The sequence below is a fragment of the Oryx dammah genome, unplaced genomic scaffold (assembly GCF_014754425.2).
Source record: "Oryx dammah isolate SB20612 unplaced genomic scaffold, SCBI_Odam_1.1 HiC_scaffold_23, whole genome shotgun sequence".
In the NCBI taxonomy this organism is placed as follows: Eukaryota; Metazoa; Chordata; class Mammalia; order Artiodactyla; family Bovidae; genus Oryx; species Oryx dammah.
Window position 1 is genome coordinate 98492759 of NW_024070207.1, and position 17819 is coordinate 98510577.

General features: G+C 37.2%; 1 protein-coding gene across 1 annotated transcript in view; it reads right to left on the bottom strand.

Moving 5' to 3' along the window:
• The window catches only part of CFAP47 (cilia and flagella associated protein 47), a 507416-nt gene that overhangs the window by 454891 nt on the left and 34706 nt on the right, over positions 1–17819 (bottom strand). Inside the window, exons 9-15 of the mRNA XM_040265344.1 lie at positions 14733–14922; positions 13808–14021; positions 8587–8739; positions 7859–8045; positions 7661–7757; positions 3263–3479; positions 2729–2970 (exon numbers count right to left, since the gene is read on the bottom strand). Of these exons, the coding sequence (XP_040121278.1) occupies positions 2729–2970; positions 3263–3479; positions 7661–7757; positions 7859–8045; positions 8587–8739; positions 13808–14021; positions 14733–14922 (1300 nt within the window). The remainder of the gene's footprint in view (positions 1–2728; positions 2971–3262; positions 3480–7660; positions 7758–7858; positions 8046–8586; positions 8740–13807; positions 14022–14732; positions 14923–17819) is intronic.

Here is a 17819-nt window from a genome sequence, read left to right on the forward strand (position 1 = left end):
CACCGAAGAATTGATGCTTTTGAACTGTGGTGTTGGAGAAGACTCTTGAGAGTCCCTTGGACTGCAAGGAGATCCAACCAGTCCATCCTAAAGGAGATCAGTCCTGAGTGTTCATTGGAAGGACTGACATTGAAGCCCAAACTCCAATACTTTGGCCACCTGATGCAAAGAGCTGACTCATTGGAAAAGACCCTGATGCTGTGAAAGTTTGAAGGCATGAGAAGAAGGGGATGACAGAGGATGAGATGGTTGGATGTCACCACTGACTCAATGGAGATAAGTGTGAGTAGACTCCAGGAGTTGGTGATGGTCAGGGAGGCCATGGGGTTGCCAACAGTCAGACAGGACTGAAGGGTAGAAGAAAATGTCTTCTTCCCCAACACAATATAACAAAAGGGACATAAGAAAAATGTGACTCAATAAAATGATCTATACAAAGAGGCAAAAATAAAATTGAGTTAATTATTTTATGAAAATTATAGCATCAAACAGAAAATGATATAAGAGAAATCTATGTGTATAAATCATGCATGCTATGCTAAATCACTTCAGTCGTGTCCGACTCTGTGTGACCCCAGAGACGGCAGCCCACCAGGCTCCCCCATCCCTGGGATTCTCCAGTCAAGAATACTGGAGTGGGTTGCCGTTTCCTTCTCCAATGCATGAAAGTGAAAAGTGAAAAGTGAAGTTGCTCAGTGGTATCCGACTCTTAGCGACCCCATGGACTGCAGCCTACCAGGCTCCTCCGTCCATAGGATTTTCCAGGCAAGAGTACTGGAGTGGGGTGCCATTGCCTTCTCTGAAATCATGCATACTTTCCTCAATAATATATGAAATACATTTCAGTATTGTAGCATTTGTATTCTAAAAAAACTAAAAGTACTTAAAGGCTAATCATATCATTCACAGAAACACTGTCTGTTATTTTTGTTCATTGTATGCTCAGTCATGGCCTACTCATACTGTATTTGGAATTAAATGTCTGCTTTTGCTTTGATTTAAAAAAAAAGTAAGACATGTTATGAGCAACCCAAAGAAAAGCAAATATTAAATTTTTTCTGTAAAACATAGTACTAAAAACCGTGAGAAGTTTGTGTATGTGCATGCTCAGTCGTGTCTGATTCTCTGTGACCCCATAGACTACAGCCCACCAGGCAAGAATACTGGAATGGGTTGCCATTTCCTTCTTTATGCAATCTTCCTGACTCAGTGATCAAACTTACATCTCTTGCAGTGGCAGGTGGAATTTTTACCCCTGAGCCACCAGGGAAGCCTCTAAGTTAAAAACTTGTTAATTCTATAATAGTGTCTCTTGCATCCGGTACATTGACAAGCAGATTCTCTTACCACTGCACTGTAATTCCACTTTTGACTAACGAATCTTTATCACAGCATTTTCATGGAAGCCATAAGGGGGAAGCCCAACCACTCAACCCTGGCTAGGATGGAAAATACAAGGAAAAGTGCCGATGCTCAGTGCTTTTCAGATACCTTTAGTGCCATATCACATGCTTGATCAGAACCTATATCTGGAATGCAGATAATATAATTACATCTGACACCTGTTGAAAAAAACTGGAGAAGGTTTATCTAAAATCTCTAAAATCTGCAGAAATAATTTCTTTTTCTTCTCTGATCATTTACTCAGCTTTTCTCTAGATTGGGGCAGGACCCAATATTTCCAGCATTAGTAACAACACCAAAACAAAAAGAGCTTGGTTAAAAGAATCTGCTGAATATTCAGAGGAAGTGTATCTCAAATCCTTAATAAATTATAATCTGGGATTGTGTTAAATCTATCCAGATTAACAAAAAGATTAAATATGTTTATATCAATGATCTCCAGTCATAAGAAAAGAACAGTCCTCCTCCTCCACTTGTTAAATTTGTTACCATCTCTGCATATATCTGCACTAAAATTAAGTGAAGTATTAAAGTGTTCAGTTGTTCAGTGTCCAACTCTTTGTGATCCCATGGACTGTAGCCTGCCAGGCTCCTCTGTCCATGGAATTCTACAGGCAAGAATACTGGAGTAGGTTGCCATTTCTTTCTCCAGGGGATCTTCCCAACCCAGGGATTGAGCCTGGGTCTCCTGCATTACTGGCAGTTTCTTTACCATCTGAGCCACCAACGAAGCCCCTTAAATTAATACTCAAGCTTGTTTATAACACTCCCCATTAACAGCACTGGTGCATGCTCAGTCATGTCCGAATCTTTGCAACCCTATAGACTGTAGCCTGCTAGCCTCCTCTGTCCATGGGATTTTTCAGGCAAGAACACTGGAGCAGGATGCCATTTCCTCCTCCAGGGGATCTTCCCAACCCAGGGATCAAACCCACATCTCCTGCATCTCCTGTATTGTAGGCAAATTCTTTAGCACTGTGCCAGTAGAGTTATACAAAAGTCATGATTTGGAAATTATTTTCCCAGGAAAATCACCTAAGACAAGAATTCTACATGCCAGGACTCCTTTGTTATCTGAAGTATAGTCTACTTAGATCTCAAATGAAGACTATTCCTAACTTAGATATGAAGAGGGAGGGAGAGGAAGGGGGAGGAAAGGACACAGGGAAGCCAAGAGGGCAGGAATGTCCCACTGTCACAAGATCATATGTGATATACTTATACATTCTTAGCACCTTTATACAGTATACACTTAAGATATGACTAAGGCCTGAACACATGAATAAATGAATGTCTAAATCAAACAAACAGAATAAACTCTTACCTTTAGCTGGACGAATGGAAAATGCCATCTCCTTTCCTGTATTTATCGATTGCCATTCAAATTTGACAAAGTAATTCTGATGATTATACATCCTAACCGTCCCCCTAAAACATGTTTTCACCAAGAAGCCTTGTGGTCTCAGTATCAGCTCATTAGAAGATAGCTGAAGTCTTACTGGCAGGACAACTGCCATCACTAGGATGTGTCCACCAGGCATATTGTTCACTGTGAAGGTGAAAGACCTGTAACACAGTAAAAGCATCCAAACTGAATGGATAACAGATCTTATCTGAATGACAGACTTCAGGTACATGTAAAAATGCATATATTATGGATTGATATCCACAATTCTTAGTAAAAAATAAATCAAAATAATTATGAAAGGTAATTACACTGAAATATGAATCCACAAATTGCTGCACATATAGCTTCTACCTTTTAGAACCAAATATGACATATACAAAAATAATTGGGGCAAATACACAGAAGGACATTTTTGATTCTAGCAAACAGAAATTTGAAAATAAATCCTACTTCCAAAATTTTCCAATGGTGGGAGATTCAAATATCACTGAAATATAAGTACTAGTTGTAGGTGGAATCACATATGAAAATTGGCTGGTTTTCTGAAGTTCTTCCAAATTGACATTTAATTGGATCAGAATGTGAATTGGTAGCATATTAATAATATGCAGTAGATGAGTATTTGTTGAGTTCACACAAACATCACCAAAGTTAAGGACAGAGGGTCCTGAAAAAACAAAAAGTTACTAAGTTTAATTGCTGACAAATGTATTCATTGACTTATTTTTGCAAGTATTCACACAATAGTTTGATCAATTAATTCATTAAAAATAGCACTTAAAATACTTACTATAATATCAGAAATTCATAACTTGATGGTTAGAGGTTATTGGCCAAAATTCAAATAGATTCTGATATGGAAAATTATATGACAAAATTACTAGCACTAATTATAACTCATTTCAGTACACAAATTTGGATATTCCAACACCCTCTCCCCTCTCATGAATGCATCTATACTCACTTATCCAGAATTTACAGTAACTGGCAACTTTTTCATGACTCATTATTTAAATTTTATTTTTCTCTTTAAACGCCCAAAGTTTTTATAGAACTCCAAAAAGTATTCTTGTACCCTTTCATAGTTTCTCCCTACCACCATCCTCTGTATTCCCCCTTTCCAGACAACCACTCATTTGCTTTATGTCACTATAGATCAGGTTGCATTTTCCAGACTTTAATATGAGTGGAATAATACAGAAAGTGTATTTTTTTTTCTCTGATTTCTTTGATTCAGCAAGTTTTCTGGGGATCCATTTAAGATGTTTCATGTGTCAATAGTCTATTCCTTTATATTACTAAGTAGCAGGTGAATGTTTACACATCACCTGTTACCACTTGGATTCTTCCCAGGTATGGCCTATTAAAATTAACGATGCTAAAATATTTGCAAAAAAGTATTTTATTTAAAATATACCGTCATTTCCTTTAGATAATTAGGAGTATAATGAATGGATAATATGGTAGATGTGTGTTTAAATGTATAAGAAACTGCCAAACTTCTTCAAAATGGTTGTATTGAGTTGGCCAAAAAGTTTGTTCTGATTTTTCTATAATATCTTATGGAAAAACCCAAAAGAACTTTTGGCCAACCCAATTTAATTTCACAATCCCACTAGCAGTATACAAGAGTCTCAGTTTCCCCAAATTTTCAACAACAATTGAACTGGTAAGTTTTTTAGCCATTCTAATAGATTTATATAGCAGTATCTCATTTTGGTTTTATTTTGTGTTTCCCTAATAATAAATGTTGAAGAAGGCACTGGCACCCCACTCCAGTACTCTTGCCTGAAAAATCCCATGGACGAGGAGCCTGGTGGGCTGCAGTCCATGGGGTCGCTAAGAGTCGGACATGACTGAGCGACTGAACTGAACTGAACTGAACTGACTGAAGAAAATGAAAAAAAAAAAAGCCACAGATTTAGGGAAAATATTTGGAAATCATATCTGAAAAAAAGATGTGTATTCAAAATACATAAACAATTCTTAAACTCTATACTGAGGAGGCAAACATTCAAATTAAAAATTGGGGAAAGACATTTCTCCAAATAAGATATACAATTTAAATAGTTGTATCTCTAAGTAAATACATCAATATATATTCAACACTTAGTCAAAAAGAAAATGCAATTCAAAAGCACAATAAGAGAACATTTTGCACCCACTAGCATGGCTGTAATCAAAAAGACAGAAAATAACAATTGTTGGTGAAAACCTGGAGAAACCGCAACCCTCATGTACATATCAAAAACCTCTGGTATGCCGATAATACCATTCTAATGGCAGCAAGTGAAGAGCCTCTTGATGAGGGTGAAAGAAGAGAGGGAAAAAGCTGGCTTGAAACTGAACATTCAAAAAACTAAGATCATGGATGACATCCAGTCCCATTACTTCATGGAAAATAGATGGGGAAACAATGCAAACAGTGACAGACTTTATTTTCTTGGGCTCCAAAACACTGCATCCATGAAATTAAAAGACACTTGCTCCTTGAAAGAAAAGTCATGACAAACCTTGACAGTGTATTATAAATCAGAGATTTCACTTTGCTGACACAGGTCCATGTAGTCAAAGCTATGGTGCATCCAACAGTCATGTACGGATGTGAGAGTTGGACCATATAGAAGGCTGAGAGGTGAAGAACTAATGCTTTTGAATTGTTTATGGAGAACACTCTTGAGAGTCCCTTGCATTGCAACGAGATCAAACCAGTCAATCCTAAAGGAAATCAATCCTGCACATTCATTAGAAAGATGGTTACTGAAGCTCCAATACTTTGGCTACCTGATAGGAAGAACTGACTCATTGGAAAAGACCTTGATGCTGGTAAAGACTGAAGCAGGAGGAGAAGGGGACAGCTGATGATGAGATGGTTAGATAGCATCACCAACTCAATGGACATGAATCTGAGCAAACTGTGAGATAGTGGACAACAGAAGAGTCTGGTATGTTGCAGTCCAGGAGGTCGCAAAGAGTATGACACAACTTAGTGACTGAACAACTGTTGGAGTGATTGAAACCTAGTGCAGTTACTACAGAAAATTTTTGGCAATTTCATTAAAAGTTACACACAAAAGTTACCATCAGTTCAGTTCATTCTCTCAGTCGTGTCTGACTTTTTGCGACCCCATGGACTGCAGCACTCCAGACTTCCCTGTCCATCACCAACTGCCGGAGTTTACTCAAACTCATGTCCATCAATTTGGTGATGTCATCCAACCATCTCATCCTCTGTCGTCCCCTTCTCCTCCTGCCTTTAATTTTGCCCAGCATCAGGATCTTTTCCAATAAGTCAGTTGTTCACATCAGCTGGCCAAAGTATTGGAGTTTCAGCCTCAATATCAGTCCTTCCAATGAATATTCAGGACTGATTTCCTTTAGGAGTGACTGGTTTGATCTCCTTGCAGTCCAAGGGACTCTCAAGAATCTTCTCCAACACCACAGTTCAAAAGCATCAATTCTTTGATCTCCTTGCACTCCAAGGGACTCTCAAGAATCTTCTCCAACACTACAGTTCAAAAGCATCAATTCTTTGGCACTCAGCTTTCTTTATAATCCAACTCTCACATTCCATACATGACTACTGGAAAAACCATAACTTTGACTAGACGGACCTTAGTTAGTAAAGTAATGTCTCTGCTTTTAAATATGTGGTCTAGGTTGATCATAGCTTTTCTTCCAAGTAGCAAGCATCTTTTAATTTCATGGCTACAGTCACCATCTGCAGTGATTTTGGAGCCCCCCAAAGTAAAGCCTCTCACTATTTCCCCATCTCTTTGCCATGAAGTAATGAGACTGGATGTCATGATCTTAGTTTTCTGAATGTTGAGCTTTAAGCCAACTTTTTCACTCTCCTCTTTCACTTTCATCAAGAGGCTCTTTAGTCTTCACTTTCTGCCATAAGGGTGGTGTCACCTGCATATGAGAAATTATTGATATTTCTCCCAGCAATCTGGATTCCAGCTTGTGCTTCATCCAGCCCAGCATTTCGCATGATATACTCTGCATATAAGTTAAATAAGCAGGGTGACAATATACAGCCTTGACGTACTGCTTTCCCAATTTGGAACCAGTTACCATACCACTCAGCAATTCTACTCATAGGAATCTAACCAAAAGAAATAAAAACATATGTTCACTCAAAGAATTATATGCTACTATTTATAGCAGCATTATTCACAATAGCCTCAAACTGGGAACAGCTCAGTGTCCATCAACTGTAAATGGGTAAACAAAATGTGTGTGTGCTTAGTCGCTCAGTCGTATCCATCTCTTTGGACTGTAGGCTCCTCTGTCCATGGGGATTGTCCAGGCAAGAATACTGGAGTGGGTTGCCATGCCCTCCTCCAGGGAATATTCCCAACCCAGGGATCAAACCCAGGTCTTCTGCATTGCAGGCCGATTCTTTACCAGCTGAGCCACCAGGGAAGCCCATTCCTAATAAAATGAGATACTATTTAAGCATAACAACAAACAAAATATTTATACCTAACACCACAGGGATGGACCTTATGAACATTATGCTAAGTAAAAGAAGTAATGTAAGAGAAACCACATATTATGTGATTCCTTTTACATGAAATGTTCAGAATAGGCAAATCTATAGTGACAGAAAGCTAATTAATGGTTGCCTGGGGCTAGGGGTGGGAACTGGAGGTAACAGCATAAGAGTGATGAGGGTGATGGCATCATCGTAAAAACTGAATTCTGATGATGGCTGAATAAACCGTAAATTCACTGAAATTCACTGATTTGCATGCTTTGACCTGGTGAATTTTATGAAATATGAATTATACTTAAATACATCTATTTTTTAAAAGACTTCAGTAAGTTTTTATAGATTCTTACCAACAATTACTTGATAAGTTTGCTTTGGTGTCAAAGTTAAGCTGCAATCATGTTTTTCATGGGGTGTGGATGGGTCTGATTTAAGTCCTTTAAGAACCTGTGAGAAATCACATTATTCCAAAATTAACTGTTCAATACTAGCAAAAAATATTTTGAAGAATTATCATGGTATAATCAAATGTGAAATATTGCACATGCCTTTCTTCTCAGAGACTTTGTCTCCTTGAATGCTATATTTCTGGTTCTTAGCAATTGGTTGTGTTTGATCCAACATTGTGTTGAAGGTAACTCCTCTTCCCTTTCCACTTCTGAGACAGTGGGTGATTTTAGACCAGATGCAGGATGTAATCCTATGTCTATGTCATTATATGAGTATATGTGCTTCCTAGAGAAATCATAATAATAACTAATTGAGGCTGTCTTTTAGAAAATATACATATCAGTAAATTCAAATATTCCCCATATTAGATGCTGTTACTGACCCACTGAGATCCACTGAAGCAGGCAAAAGCACTTTCCACATAAAATTGCCCTCTGTTAAGGGGACCCCATTCTCAAATACCACCCCATGAAAGTTACACCCACCCTACCATACCCAATGACAGTTCACAGGCAATGACTGATATGGAGCACAAAAGTTCCTTTGACTCAAGGCAGGAACAACGACAATTGTTGTTGTTCATCCTCCAAAAATCACATGTGCTGGAATTCCTGTCTCATAATATACTTCTAGGGAAGTCCATCTAAGGCATTCCCAAATCAAAAGTAAAAAAGGAAATAAATGCAGTTTAAGGAGTTCAATGTTTTGTTATTTTCATACATGAAAACATCCTTTAAATCATGAAATAGAACCTAAAGAAAAAAATTCTGGCTTTACAGGTACCATGATCTGTTTGTTTCATATTGTTTGAGAAAGTGAACTTTACCCGTGTGCTTCTTTCTGCAGGCGCACATTTCTTAAAAATTTAATGTATCCTGCATAATAGTTTTCATGAGATTTCTTTACTAGTTTTTCAAATTTAGTATATGCAAAATCAGGATCCACATAGTTATATCTCGGAATCTTTGTGAAAATCGTCCTGCAATATGAAAAGTCATGTTAATATTTATGTATATTGATACATGTGCATTTATTCAATCAGTACTTTTTTTAGTGCCTCCTATACCAGGAGCTGGGCACAGACTGGTGAACAGGACAAATTCTAAATTTGTCCTGTCCTGATATTGTCCTCATATCCTATTATATATGGAGACATTATTACATGTAGGATTAAAATTATGTCTAATTTTCTTCATAAACTAATGACAGAAAATCTCTAAGGTCATTGGGATATAACACCACCTATTCTTGGGGTATTAGTCAAGGAGGTAATAATTTGGGCAGCTCCAGGTTACGACATCTACTGGATCATTGATAAAGCAAGCGAGTTCTAGAAACACATCTATTTCTGCTTTATTGACTATGCCAAAGCCTCTGACTGTGTGGATCACCACAAACTGGAAAATTCTGAAAGAGATGGGAATACCAGACCATTTGACCTATCTCTTGAGAAACCTGTATACAGGTCAGGAAGCAACAGTTAGAACTGGACATGGAACAACAGACTGGTTCCAAACAGGAAAAGGAACATGTCAAGGCTGTATATTGTCACCCTGCTTATTTAACTTCTATGCAGAGTACATCATGAGAAATGCTGGGCTGAAAGAAACACAAGCTGGAATCAAGGTTGCCAGGAGAAATATCAATAACCTCAGATATGCAGACGACACCACCCTTATGGCAGAAAGTAAAGAGGAACTAAAAAGCCTTTTGATGAAAGTGAAGGAGGAAAGTGAAAAAGTTGGCTTAAAGCTCAACATTCAGAAAACGAAGATCATGGCATCTGGTCCCATCACTTCATGGGAAATAGATGGGGAAACAGTGGAAACAGTGGCTGACTTTATTTTTTGGGGCTCCAAAATAACGGCAGATGGTGACTGCAGCCATGAAATTAAAAGATGCTTACTCCTTGGAAAAAAAGTTATGACCAACCTAGACAACATATTTAAAAGCAGAGACATTACTTTGCCAACAAAGGTCCATCTAGTCAAGGCTATGGTTTTTCCAGTGGTCATGTATGGATGTCAGAGTTGGACGGTGAAGAAAGCTGAGCACCGAAGAATTGATGCTTTTGAACTGTGGTGTTGGAGAAGACTCTTCAGAGTTCCTTGGACTGCAAGGAGATCCAACCAGTCCATTCTAAAGGAGATCAGTCCTGTTCATTGGAGGGACTGATGTTGAAGCTGAAACTCCAATACTTTGGCCACCTCATGCGAAGAGTTGACTCATTGGAAAAGACCCTAATGCTGGGAGGGATTGGGGTCAGGAGGAGAAGGAGACAACAGAGGATGAGATGGCTGGATGGCATCACTGACTCGATGGACATGGGTTTGGGTAGGCTCCAGCAGTTGGTGATGGACAGGGAGCTCTGGTGTGCTGCGATTCATGGGGTCACAAAGAGTTCAACACGACTGAGTGACTGAACTGAACTGAACTGAGGTTACAGACGGAATTAGATCTGAATCTTATTAGTGTTTCCTAATAGTTACTTTTAGATCACTGTATTCAAAACCAGAAAAAAATTATATAGAAAGAATAAGAAATCCTTTTTTAAAATTAAGCTGCTTTCTTAATATCTCAGGGTTTATAAAGTAACCATCAGCAACAAACCTATACAAAGAAAACACTCAAAAAAGAACTACAAACTACTCAATATCTCATATTCACTCCAACTGTGTACACGCTTTTACTTTGGCCTACCACATATTTTCCATAAAAACAAGAAGTACAATTATTCATATCCTTCAGCCTCAGGCTACCTCAGTCTTCAGCCAATATTATTAATTATTGAGATTATCACTCTCAATAATTAAATCATAAGTATAAACCTAGTAGTCTTACACAGTCAAATGAAATTTAATCTAATATTTCTTCCTGTTTTCAATAATTCCTCAGTGGTTACAGTAAGATTTTTTTAACTGAGTAAAACTCTTTAAGAGAGTGAAGCAATAAGAGAGAAACAAATGCTTTGCTACTCAAGGACTGTTGCTGTTCAGTCACTAAGTCCTGTCTGATTCTTTGCAGCATGCCAAGCTTCCCTGCCCTGCACTATCTCCTGGAAATGAAAGTGAAAGTTGCTCGGTGGTGTCCGACTCTGTGACCCGGACTATACAGTCCATGGAATTCTCCAAGCCAGAATACTGGAGTGGGTAGCTGTTCCCTTCTCCAGGGGATCTTTCCCACCCAGGGATCGAACCCAGGTCTCCTGAATCGTGGGCACATTCTTTACTGTCTGAGTCACCAGGGAAGCCCAATAATACTGGAGTTGTAGCCTATCCCTTCTCCAGTGGATCTTCCCAACCCAGGGATCAAACCCAAGTCTCCCATTTTGCAGGTGGATTCTTTACCAGCTGAGCCACCAGGGAAGGCCACTATCTCCTGGAGTTTGCTCAAATTCATGCTCACTGAACTGGTGATGACATCCAACCATCTCATTCTCTGCTGCCCCCTTCTCCTCCTGCCCTCAATTTTTCCCAACATCAGGGTTTTTTCAAATGAGTTGGCTCTTTGAATCAGGTGGCCAAAGTATTGGAGCTTCAGCTTCAGCATCAGTCCTCCCAATGAATACTCAGTGTTGATTTCCTTTAGGATTGACGGGTTTGATCTCCTTGCAGTACAAGGGACTCTTAAGAGTCTTCTCCAACACTACAATTCCAAAGCATCAATTCTTTGACACTCAGCTTTCTTTATGATCCAGCTCTCACATTCATACATGACTACTGGAAAAACCATAGATTTGACTATATGGACCTTTGTTAGCAGAGTGATATCTCTGATTTTTAATACACTGTCTGTTTGTCATAGCTTTCCTTTCAAGGAGCAAATATCTTTTAATTTCATGGCTGCAGTCATCATCTTTAGTGATGCTGGAGCCCAAGAAAATAAAATCTGTCTCTATTTCCACATTTTCCCCATCTATTCGCCATGAAGTGATGGAACTGGATGCCATGATCTTTGTGTTTTGAATGTTGAGTTTCAAGCCAGCTTTTTTACTCTCCTGCTTCACCCTCATCAAGAGGTTCTTTAGTTCCTCTTTGTTTTCTGCCTTAGAGTGGTACCATATTCATATCTGAGGTTGTTGATATTTCTCCAAGGATAGTTGTTGATATATTTAAATCTCTCTTCAGGTTCTAGGATCTTGAACTACCTTTGTATGTGTTAGTTGCTCAGTCATGTCCAACTCTTTGAGACCCCACAGACTGTAGACTTCCAGGCTCCTCTGTCCATGGAACTCTCCAGGCAAGAATACTGGAGTGGGTTGCCATGTCCTGCTCCAGGGGGTCTTCCTAACCCAGGGATTGAACCCAGGTCTCCTGCATTGCAGGTAGATTCTTTACCTTTAGAATCTAGAAATAATTCCTATATCTGAAGTCCCTCTGTCTGTAGCAAGAAGAAAAGGCAGGACTTAGAAGTAAGTAGTAGAGTAGGTCCCTGAAGTGACAAATGCTGGTGACTAACATATCTAAATGCTTACAAGATCCTTAAAGAATAAACTGTAAGAAATACCCTGAATCTTTGAGTAGGTGATTTTTTTTTTTTGAGTAGCTGATTTTTTAAAGTGTGCAAAGTACAGGCAAAAAAAAATTACTATGTAAATAAGACATTTTCCCTCATTCATTACAGAAATATTTACTGAGTGCCTATTATAACACACTATTCTAAACAAAAGATATATACTGCATTAAATAAAACTAGACAAAATTCTTACCTTATTTTCTTCTCAAAAGTTGAGAAGGTAAAATGCATTAAAAAATAAAATAGCAATTATAATTACCAAGTTAATACACTGTTAAATGTCATTACTTGAATTTTCACTACTAATTGCTAGCCAGAAAATAACTAAATTTTGTATTTCTGCTAGTATGGAAAAGAGTAAATTGAGAGGGAAAAAATATAATTATGGCCATGCAATAAATATAAAATGCTTAGGTTAGCCTTCCTCAAAAAAAAAAAAATCCTGGCAGTTTAGATCATCTGATTAATACTGCCTTACCAATAAAATATTAATGTTAAATTAACACACTATATCTGTATATAGATATATTTATATAAGCATTGGAAATAATTGAAAATAATACATTTAAAAATTATTTCCACAGCTATCTTTGCAGTGTTTTCCTTTTCTTATACTGTATAATTATTTAAAGTGGAGTCTGCATAATCTTCATGCTTGTGTGTTTTATAGTACTTGTCAACTACAAAAAGAGAGAAAAAGACTGATATGAATGGAATTTGTAAAATAAAATAATAAAATAGAATATATATTAATAAAAACTTAGAATTTTCCAATTGTGGATAATAAAACAATCATGCCATAAAAAATCAAATTGTATTTTAGGAAAATAACTGTAAAAATAAGTGAGCTTAAAGATACACCAAAGGTAAAGAGACAAGTAGAGAATGTTATGGGACATGATCAAGTTTAGACAGTTGTTTAGTAACATACAAACATGTAAAAAAGAAATCCAGTTCATCCTCAAATGTATAAAAACCATTCCTGAGCTAATGGCTAAAATAAAGATGTCAGGATGACTGAGTTTATTCTCACTAAGCATTGACTTATAATTCTTATAACCGGGAAGATTTTAGTTCATTTTGGGAAAAGTTGTTGGAAATGTGACTTTGAGGAGATTGAGCAAAGATGATGCTAAGGATGAAGACGATAATGACAATGAAGATGAGAACGGCTGATTTATCACAGTTTAAAATTTTTCATCTTAGATAAATTCAAGCTCTAAGCCATAATTAATGAACATGACTATTCTGAGGACTATATACATTTCCAAACATGATTATTTCTATTATTTTTCTCTGCTTGTCAACAGTCTATTTTAAGAATCATTGGGTAAACCATTCACATTAGAGATGAAAGGATGAAGGAAATAGAGTAGCATTCCACAACTCCTCCAAAAAAGATTGAAAATAAAATTTTACTACTATTATTGTTACCATCACTAATTTATTACAGCAGGATCTGATAAGATCTCTGCATGTCATGCTGGTTATTGTGTCTTACAAAATTTCAGGTTTTTAATATAGCACATTACCTGAAATTTTCATGGTCTTCTCCAGACCGGATACTTGCAGCTCGGTCATTGGGAAAGGCTATCAGTGCACCCTTTATTAACTCCTTATTTATCTTATGATTGTGAATGTGTGTCATGGTTGACTGAAGCATCGCAACAGGTGCATGGTCCTTGTACTGCACCAAGTCTTTCACCACAAACTGTCCCGTAGGATTACTGACCAAAGGGGATATACCTGTTAGAGAATTGAATATTAAGTTTAAACATGGTTTTTTTTGAATATCCATGAATTAACAATTATATTAGAGTGCTGCTTCCAACTTAAAACTAAATCCCTAAGCAAATTCAGAAAATGAAAATAATTAATAAACGGATCTACATAAAACAATTTAGTAAAATAATGTATGCATAAGTGATAAAAAATGCATACAAAAAAACTAAAACCTGATAACTTGAAGGATTGGGTTGTTCCACATGAAACTGAAATTTTTATAAACAGAATCGGATATCAGCAATTTCATATGGTTCAATGTATGAGATAACTGAGAATTAGTTGAAACAGTAGCAATCAGAAAATCTATGGAACGGTCAAAATGGTTTATATTATAGACTCAAAAAGTAGAATAATAAAATATTAAAATATTCAATAAATTTTATATACCACCAAACCAGTGCTAGTCAAAGTGAGATCTTCAAAATGGCAGCATCAGCATCTACTGGAAACATGCTGGAAATTCAAATATTTGGGCTCCAACAAAGATCTGATTAATAACCAATGATGGGATGTAAGACAGTGACATATTTTTACAGGCCCAGATGCATGCAAAAGTTTAGAGGCATTAGATTAGATCACATTTGATATACACAGCTAAACATTAATGTGTTAAGATAATCCTAGAGTAACCAAAAATAAACTAATAATTGATAAGCGCCCCTGATAGCATACCAGGATTAACTTTCATCACAATTTTCTTGGTAGAAGGCTTGCAGACACTATTAAAATATAAATATATATGATGGAAAGGCTTCAGTGATGAAGACTGCAAATTTTCATCTGCCACTGAGCCAATAATCTCTATAAATTGCTTCACTTTAAAGACTCCAACTTGATGTGGAATGAATGAACATGTCACATTCTGAAAACAGAAGAAAAGCGATCAATTGCTGTAGGCTGAATATTTGGGGCTTCCCTTGTGACTCAGCAGGTAAAGAACCTGCCTGCAATGCAGGAGACTTGGGTTTGATCCCTGGGTAATACTTCTGAACTACTAAAACTCATGTTTTGGGTTGTTGTTCTTTTTTTTTTTTTTTTTTTTTGCCATGTCGCGCAACATACATGATCTTAGTTCCACAACCAGGGACTGAACTCATGTCCCTGAAGTGGAAGTAAGGAGTCGTAACCACTGAACCACCAGGGAAGTTCTGAAACTCTTATGTTAAATTCCAATGCTCTATAAGATAGAATTAGGCGATTGAAGCCTGAATGGGATTAGTGTCCTTATAAAAGAGGGTCCACAGAGCTCCTTAAGCCTTCCACCATGTGAGGATATCAGAAGAAGTCTGTGCCCAGGAAGAGGGCCCACACTTGACCATGTAAGCACTCCAATCTGGGATTTCCAGCCTCCAGAACAATTAGAAATAAATTTCAGTTGCTTATAAACTGTGCAGTCTATGGTATATTCTTATAGCAGCTGAAATGGATTAAGAAAACAGAAAACTGTTAGGATAAAATAAAAAGCAAATAAAAAATGTTGCTTACAAAATTTTAAGGCAAGCTAGTTTATTGATGGTGAAATGAAAGTCTTTAGAAACATCATATACAGCTCTGACAAATCTTTAAGATACACATTATTAGAAAACTATCTAAGAAAAAAAATTAAGATTAATGGTACTGAAATACTTCCAGAATGGCAGAATAAAGGCCTCCAAAAAGTTACTCCTTCACAAACAGAAAGAGAACACTGGGAAAATTGTCAACATTAACTTCTCAGCTATTTGAAAATTACCTAAATTTTGCACAATGAACACTTCAAAAGTTGAATGAATCAGGCTACAAAGTTTAGTCTCATTCGCCACATTCACTTGATCTCTTGCCAACGAACTACCATTTCTTCAAGCATCTTGAAAACTTTTTGCAGGGAAAACACTTGCATAACCAGCAGGAGGCAGAAAATGCTTTCCAAGAGTTCATCAAATTTCATAGCATGGATTTTTATGCTACTGGAATAAACAAACTTATTTCTCATTGGCAAATGTGTTGATCACAATGGTTTCCATTTTGATTAATAAAGATGTATTTCAGCCTAGTTATAATGATTTAAAATCCATGGTCTGAAACCACAGTTACTTTTGTACCAACCTAAACCTAGATAGCATTTAAAAAGCAGAGACATTCCTTTGCCAACAAAGGTCCGTCTAGTCAAGGCTATAGTTTTTCCTGTGGTCATGTATGGATGTGAGAGTTGGACTGTGAAGAAAGCTGAGTGCCGATGAATTGATGCTTTTGAACTGTGGTGTTGGAGAAGATTCTTGAGAGTCCCTTGGACTGCAAGGAGATCCAACCAGTGCATTCTAAAGGAGATCAGTCCTGGGATTTCTTTGGAAGGAATGATGCTAAAGCTGAAACTCCAGTACTTTGGCCACCTCATGCGAAGAGTTGACTCATTGGAAGAGACCCTGATGCTGGGAGGGACTGGGGGCAGGAGGAGAAGGGGACGACAGAGGATGAGATGGCTGGATGGCATCTCTGACTCGATGGACGTGAGTCTGAGTGAACTCTGGGAGTTGGTGATGGACAGGGAGGCCTGGCATGCTGCGATTCATGGGATTGCAAAGAGTTGGACATGACTGAGCGACTGAACTGAACTGAATAAATAGGAACTGTCCCTGAGGAAACACAATTGTTAGAGTTATTAAACAAAGACAGTAAGTCAACTATTATAAATATGTTCAAAAAACTGAAGAAAAACATGTCTAAAAACTTAAAGGCAGTATGAGAACTTCTCACAAACCAGAGCATATCAATATAGAAATTGTTTAAAAGAACAAATAAAGACAAGAGAATGCAGGAAACTCACAAATATGTGGAAATTAAATAATACACTTCTAAGTAACCAATAGGTCAAAGAAGAAATTTCAAGAGAAATTAGAGAAAACTTTGAGATAAAGAAAAACTAAAACTCAACATACCAAAACTTATGGGATGCAGCAAAAGAAGTGATTAGAAGTAAATTTATAGCAGTAAGCATCAATATTAAAAAAAATATAAAGGCCTTTCATCAATAACCTAAGCTTCATCTTAGGAAATAGAAAAAAGAAGAGCAAAAGGAAGTAAACAAAACAAACAGGGAGAGGGTGAGATGATTTGGGAGAATGGCACTGAAACATGTACAATATCATGTAAGAATCGAATTGCCAGTCTATGTCCAATGCAGGATACGGCATGCTTGGGGCTGGTACGTGGGGATGACCCAGAGAGATGTTGTGGGGAGTGGGGGGGAGGGGGGATCATGTTTGGGAACGCATGTACACCCATGGTGGATTCATGTCAATGTATGGCAAAACCAATACAGAATTGTAAAGTAAAATAAAATTAAAAAAAAGAAAATAATAATCCTATGGCAAACTTAGTATAAAAAAAAAAAAGCAAACAAAAGGAAAGGAATAACCATGAAATAGAGAACAGAAAGCAATGGAGAAAATCAACAAACCTGAAACTATGTCTTTGTAATGATTAACAATATTGAAAAAACTTGAGCTAGACTCACCAAGCCAAAATCAACAACAGCAAAAACTCAATTTCTAAAAATCAGGAATAAAAGAAAGGATATCACTACTACTCTACATCAATAAAAAGGAGTATGACAGAATAATGAAACAATAAATAATCAAGTGCCAACCAATTAGATAACTTAGATGACATGGACAAATCCTAAGACACAAACTTCTGAACATGGTTCTAGAAGAAACAGAAAATCTGAATAGCCATAGGATAACTAGAGATTGAAACAGAAATCTGAAAACTTCTGACAAA